Source organism: Hordeum vulgare, chromosome 4H, assembly GCF_904849725.1.
Source record: "Hordeum vulgare subsp. vulgare chromosome 4H, MorexV3_pseudomolecules_assembly, whole genome shotgun sequence".
Classification (NCBI taxonomy): Eukaryota; Viridiplantae; Streptophyta; class Magnoliopsida; order Poales; family Poaceae; genus Hordeum; species Hordeum vulgare.
This window is the reverse complement of record NC_058521.1, coordinates 563,124,906-563,131,637: the sequence shown is the minus strand read 5'-3', so window position 1 is coordinate 563,131,637 and position 6,732 is coordinate 563,124,906. Positions and strand designations below refer to the sequence as shown.

The following is a 6,732-nucleotide window of genomic DNA, read 5'->3' as shown; positions in this document are numbered from 1 at the left end:
AGCCTGCTAGCCCCCCCCCCCCCCTCTAGGTCGGGCCTGGTGGGCTTGTGACCTCCTCCGAGGTTCCCTGCCTTGGTTCTCAAGTCTCCTGCCGTCTTCTGTTATGGAAAAAATCATTCCGCAGGTTTTATTCCGTTTGAACTCCGTTTAAAATCCTCCTCTGAAAAGGGTCAAAAACACGGAAAAAAACAGGAACTGGCACTTGGCACTGAGTTAATAAGTTAGTCCCAAAAAAGATATAAAAGGCATACAAAACATCCAAAGTTTGACAAGATAATAGCATGAAACCATCAAAAATTATAGATACGTTGGAGACGTATCAGGCCATATGTTGCGTGGTCGCGTGCCTAGATTGGCATGGTTGGTAGCTGCGTGTGGGGCAGTCTACCCTTGGCATGGTGCCATGGAGATGGTCCAAAGCTGCAATATTTTCTTGGTCGAGCGGGATATGATGGTCGGGTTGCTTGCCCTCAGCGGTGCAGGGTCGGTGTGCTGCAATGTTCTGGTCATGATGGTGGAGGTGCTGCGGCGGCATCAGAGTGACCCATCACAGACAGTGTGGCTCAATCCGGTGGTGAGGGTTGGAGATGTGCGACACAGATGAAAATCTTGGCCGTCTTTGGACGGTGTTGGCGGCGACGGCGCGTGCGGGTGTCGGTTCCCTCCTTGGAGGCGTCGCTAAGGTGTGTTGGTATCTCTTCCTCCTAGCTTGGGTTGTTGTTTTCGGGCAAAAGCCTAGTTCGTTCTCGGACCGGCAATGATGGTGTCTTAGCGTCGTTCCTCTGATGGGAGCACTGTGTGTGGAGAGTTGGCCCACAGGTTCTGTGTTGTGGTTCTTTGGTGACTTTCGTTGGTCTGAGTAGAGCTACTTCGGCGCAATGTACGTCGGCGCCGGTGACTCCAAGACAGTAGCTTTTCTCTGGATCGACTGAGTCCCGCCACCCACTCACCATCTTTAGGCATTCAAGGGTGGTTGGTGCGTTGGCAAGGGATGTCCGATTGAAGTTGTTGCTCTTTGAGGTGACCCACGGCTTAGTTGTTGTGTTTAGGGCTAGTTCCTTTGTGTTGTGGTTATAGCGTAGCGTTTGGAGTTGCTTGTCTTTGGATAAGCAGGTGGAGTTCTTGCTACATTTGCTGTTCGTAGAACAACAAGTAGTTGTTTCTTGTAATTGTCTTCTGTTTTTTATAAAATTATGATACGCCTTTCACGTATTTTTGAAAGAAAAAAAAAGAATTTCATAGAACTATTACCAACATTAAAAAAACACCATGACCAACCTGAATGTGGCCATGCATGATGATCGAATTGATTGAGTTGATGACCCATGCATGAGAGGGGCCATGGTCAGTAATAGAGTACGTACGAATGTCCGATCGAGTTCATAACGTTCCACACCTATGCCGTCCAGACCTGAGACCCGGCATGCATGCATGCGTGGTGCGATCGATACCTCCGCAACGACATGTGAAAAGGCGACGACAGGCTCGATCCATCATCTCTGCATATGCATGAACCATCTCGCTCGCACGGCCACGGCTCGACCGAACGTACGTCAGTACGTGGACAACAGCACCAGCACACAGGATTTCCGGTACGGCGGGCGAGCGCGCGCGTACGTGCTCAACTGCTCATGGAGGGACCGCCATGGCGCCTGCGCCTGTGCCTACGAACTGCCTGAATGATGCTGCTTGTATATAACCAAACTGAACGTGGTCCTTGAAACACCACGGTGTCTACAGAGGTGCAGAGCACATCGCTGAAGAAGAAGAAGAAGAAGAAGAACCCATGTGAGTCTCAACTCTCAAGCCTTTTATAGTCATCCTCAAGAAAAAGATAGATCTACAGGAGACAAAAAAAAGGGCGGCTCCCTCCCTCGCAGCGAGGACCGAATCAGGGCAGAAAACAGACGAAACAAACCGCACCACCCGAGTCGCGTGTTTCCATCAGCGCAGCGTCCAAGGAGCGGGACAAATCCAGCCAGATCCTGCAGCTGCCGATGCAGCGAGGAAGAAGAAGAGGACGAGCCGTCGTCGCGTCCCACGGCGACGGCAGGGCCCCCGACGACGACCGCGACCCGCAACTTTTCCGCGACGTGATCGCACTGAGATAATAACACGCGCAAGTGCTGATGCCACCCGCGGAAGGGACACGCAGCTCCGGACAAGGAGGAGCGGACAGGCGGTAGTAGTTACTACAGTGCACTGACGCGTGCTCATCTACCAGCCGGGAAAAGACGACAGCACGCACGCTGATGCCTCCTGATGCCGCCTCGTTTCATTCGCAGACACCGTCAAGCGCTAAACCTGCCACCAACCCTCGTTGTTAACAGCTTTCTGTTGGTTCCATTGGAACTCAACTGGAGACTGGACTGCTGGTGATGTAACAATAATATTGTTGCACGTCTTCTCATGCAGATCAGCGACCAAGGCAGGCCGGAACGGACCAAGCGTAGGTCAGTACAAAGGTTCAGACAAATGCAACTCACATGCAAGGTACTTCCAAGAAGGCAGCAGCACATCAACAAGGTAGAATAGGAGAAGCAAACAAAACCGTTTCCTAGATGTATGGAGGCATGTACCTTGAATCTTTCTTACAGATTTCAGCACCAACAAACAGGCTTCTTGTATGCAAGGAGTTTCATCTCAAGAAGGTTTGATTTTTTACAGGTAGCTACTCTCACGGTCCCAAATGCTTAGACTATGAATTGTTCTTTCTTTTTAGGTAAAACCCAGGTAGACATATGTACGTACACGCGCTTGCATTTTCTTGGTGCCACGATCACAAACAATAATCGACACGCCGGCGAAACTAAACAAAACACTACTGGACTACTACGTGTTGCACTTGCACCACCCTGCTGAGCCTGCGTCCACGATCGAGCTCACTTGCCGCCGGCGGCCATGGCGTCGTAGAAGCGGCTCCGCCTGACCTCCTCCGGCGGGATGAATGCGTCGGGCCCGAGCCCAGGCACGTCGAACGCCACGTCGTCGATGGTCCACGACTCCTCCATCCGCGTCACCACCCGCGCGGCGCGCACGCCGACGCCGAACCGGGCGAGGTGCGCCGTCGACCGCCCCGCGTGTGCGACGGTGACGCCGCCGTCGACGGCGCGGTAGTCGGCCATCGTCGACGCGATGGTGGTCTCCCAGTACATGGCGGCGGCGCCGGGGGACTGGATCCGGGTGAGCTGCGAGTCCTCCAGGCGCGCCAGGAGGCCGCTCCGCTGGCTGAAGAACCCCGTCAGGCCGTGCCGGATCACCTCCGCCGTGCCGTCGCTCCAGCTCGACAGCGTCGATGGCCCCACGTCGAGGCGCAGCACGAAGCAGTCCTCCCCGTCGACCTGCTTCTCGCCGGCGTGCTCCGCCGTGGAGAAGATGGACGCGATCATCACTGGGTCCAGGCCCTGCATGTGCATGCACAAGATCAACACTCAGTCCAGGCCCTCGGGCGGACAGTGTAACTCTGCAAGTCTTCTGAACATGGCACAGATGGAGTAATCTTTCAAAGTAAATTGCATCTGAAAACTGTGAGCTGCTGCAGCACTGCAGTCTGCTTCAAGTTCTACATGTGGACACTACACTGACACTAGTGACAGGAATGGGATGTCAGTGAAGCCGATCAGATAATAACTCTGCTTGGCAAGTTGGCGTACGGATAGCATGCCAGTGCCTGATGCTTTTGGACCATCAGTCTATGGCCAAGTACAGAGTCTCTGCCGTGGATTTCCTACCATTTTTGCGCCATTTACTCCAGCTTGTTAAAAAAGAATACTACCATTTGGCAATTCCTAACACACACATTAGATCAAAGTACAAGTACTCATACCCTATGAGAATATTCTAGAGGGGCTGACAGTCTAGTAGCGTACGAGCATATAATCTGTGTTGTGTCACCATCTCGGCTTAGGTAAGAACATGCCACTAGAGCTTAGTTTATTGGCAGGGAGCAGAGGACGCCGCTGATATAGAAATGCAGGTGCCCCTAAATTAAACACAATTGTACAATCTTTGCTCTACTATATAAACAGCTAACAGCTTCTATAAATATTATGTGCATCGTCCGTACGCTTTCTTCAAGTAGGCCACACTTATATTTCCATTCTTCTATACAAAGAAACCTGCTCTAGTCTTCAAGTATACAAAGGAGCTTGCTGAAACTTTCTCTGGTCTTGATGAAGTGACATTGCAGAGGCAACAAACGCACAATGATTAATTAGCAGTACGTACTCCTCATCCGGAAAAAGCATTGTCTGGACCGAAACTGGCACAATTACTCAGCTACTAGCCTAGGTCGTCCTAATTAGTCAGCTAAGTACATCGTCATGTTGAGCTAGCAGTTAGCCTAAACAAACGACCTAATAATAACTAATTTAAGTAATTAACTCCACAGATCCAGCGAACAATTCAAGCAGGTAGACCTGCGGCCGGAGGCATGAGCTACCCTACGTAGTTAATTAAAATGTTCGGTAAGGATCAAGATTTCGGGAATCAGATCGTGACTTCAGCGTTGAGTTTTACTAGCTACTGCCTAGTTGCTGGTGTTAGTTGGGCTAGCTTTGCTCAGAATACCAACTGACGACCTAGAACATTAAGATAGTAAATAACTCAACAAAATAAACCACAAAATCTATCGCTAAGGTTTCCATCAGCAGATTACAACACACTATGATCTGTAGGGTGTTTTTGTCTGAATAAAAAGCAGTGGTACCATTCCAAGCTGTTGAACAGAGCCCATATGCACTTGGGATGTTGATGAAGAACCGATATCTGTGGTTCGATTTGGTAGTTGCTAAGATAAGATAACCAATCCTAAAGAAAAGCAGCCAAGCTACGTAGCCTAATGAGCTCACACATGCTGATCAAACATGTCCCAGTGGGCAGTTTTATCAAAGATGAGAGCAGATATTCTGGCCCCATGTGAGCAGAGTCAGGCTAATCTCACCACCACCTAATGCCTTGTAGCCGCCAAGTCAAACAAGACATGGATCTCTCTCCCCCACACACAAAGGAAGAAAGTGTTGGAGTATAATGCCTGATCTTCTCTAACAGTTAAGACTTTTCCGTTGCATTGGTTAATACTACATGAAGCTTAACATGGTATGTATGAGGCATGGCATGCAGGATCAACAAAGACAGCCACGAACAGTGAGGCAATGGCATGGCATGGCATGCGGCGCTACCAGCTCCTGACCCCGAGATAACAACTGTGCAGTGCGCATAAGTTGTACTACTCCGTAGTGAGTAGTATATCCATTATCCAAGCGCTTTTTAACAAAGATTCTTCCACTTGTTCCCGCCCTCTGATTGATTGCACGGTGGATCTTTCCCAATTTTAACTAATCGGTACTCGTACTGCATCTGCATGCACTGATGGGGTTGGAGTGGCACAGGGAGCGCGCGCGCGCGGCGCACAGATGCAAAGCAAAGCGAAAAGATCATGCGCAAAAGCACGACGCGACGGGGAAAGAAAAGGTGGGAGACGCGTGGGGACCACCTGTCATGGGCACGCGCAGAGCTATAGTACTGTAGTGCTCCTAGCAGTAAACACGACGGTGCATGGGAGGCATGCGGTGCCATGCCATGCCATGCCATGCCGTGGCATGGCCGGTGATGGTAAACTAAAGCGGTGCGAGAAAGGGGGAAAAAGGTGCTGTGGGGGTGGAAAGAAGAGGTGGATACGGTGGGCGTCACGACGGTTGATACGGCGGAAATGGCACTGCCAGCGCGCGGCCGCGCGCGGTGCGCGCACGGGAGCGTGGACTGTGCAACGGTGGAAGCGGCGGGTAGAGGTGAATGAATGGATCATGGATGGGAACTAACCTGGAGGGCGCGGCGGAGTGGGCGGGAGCCGCCCCGCGCGGCGTGCGCGCCGAGCCAGGGCGTGCGGCGCCAGGCGACGCGGCCGTCGCTGCCGGCGGCGACGCTGTGGCCGGCGACGGCCATCTCGACGATCCACATGCCGGGCGCGAGCTGCCAGACGACGAAGCTCCCCTCGTGGCACCGCCCGGCGCCGCCGTTGCCGTGGCCGCCGCCGCCGCCTGCCCCGGCGGGCTCCTGCAGCATCGCCAGCCGCACCTTGCCCGCCGCGTACATGCTCTTGGCCGTGCCCTCCAGCTTCCCGCACCCCGTCGTCGCCCTGAACTGCTCGATTATGTACTGCGCCGACGACGCCACCTGCACAACCAACACAACCAACAGCAGCGCCGCATAAGCGAAGGCTGGCATGACCAGAGGCGCGCGCAAGGCGAGCGTGGACGGAAGGAGACGTGCGTGCGTGCGTGCGTACGTGTCGGGGGAGGCGCGGGAGGATGGGCACGGGGGAGAGGGGGCAGGCGAGGACGGAGAGGAGGACGCGGAGGTCGGCGGCGGGGCGGGCGTCGTCCCCGGCGGCGCCGCCGGACAGGATGCGCGCCCAGCGGTGCAGCGTGGCCTGGAGCCCCGACCGCCGCCGCGCCCCCGACTCGTCCTCGGCGCCCGGCTCCTCCGCCAGCGGCTCCAGCGCCACCCTCGCCCTCATCTCTCTCTCTCTCTCGGTTCCAACAACGGACGTACTCTCCCTGTCGCTTCTGCCCCTCCTGCCGCAGCTTAGCTCAGCTGAGCTTCTGTGTCAGGCCGCCGCTGCTGCTGCGAGAGAGAGAGAGAGAGAGTTTGTTGCTTGTGCGGCCTCGTCCGGTTATTATAATGCGAGTAGGCGGGCGGGCGGGGGAGCGAAAGCCGGTCGGCGAGTGCAAC

The 6,732-nt window shown here is 54.0% G+C and overlaps 1 protein-coding gene across 1 annotated transcript; it reads right to left on the bottom strand.

The window, feature by feature from the left end:
• Nucleotides 1–2,693: 2,693 nt before the first annotated feature.
• Nucleotides 2,694–6,732, bottom strand: LOC123449538. Its single transcript, XM_045126792.1, has 3 exons — nt 6,287–6,732; nt 5,821–6,174; nt 2,694–3,404 (listed from the first exon to the last, which is right to left on the bottom strand). The coding sequence occupies exons 1-3, from the start codon at nt 6,515–6,517 to the stop codon at nt 2,883–2,885; spliced, it is 1,107 nt and encodes a 368-aa protein (XP_044982727.1). The 5' UTR covers nt 6,518–6,732; the 3' UTR covers nt 2,694–2,882.

What these genes read in the sequence shown, in the direction of transcription:
- LOC123449538 (XM_045126792.1), bottom strand. Translation starts at nt 6,517, where the DNA reads ATGAGGGCGAGGGTGGCGCTGGAGCCGCTGGCGGAGGAGCCGGGCGCC. An exon ending in TCCCGCGCCTCCCCCGACAC is followed by an intron (nt 6,175 to 6,286) that starts GTACGCACGCAC and finishes TTGGTTGTGCAG; the next exon opens with GTGGCGTCGTCGGCGCAGTA. An exon ending in CACTCCGCCGCGCCCTCCAG is followed by an intron (nt 3,405 to 5,820) that starts GTTAGTTCCCAT and finishes ATGCACATGCAG; the next exon opens with GGCCTGGACCCAGTGATGAT.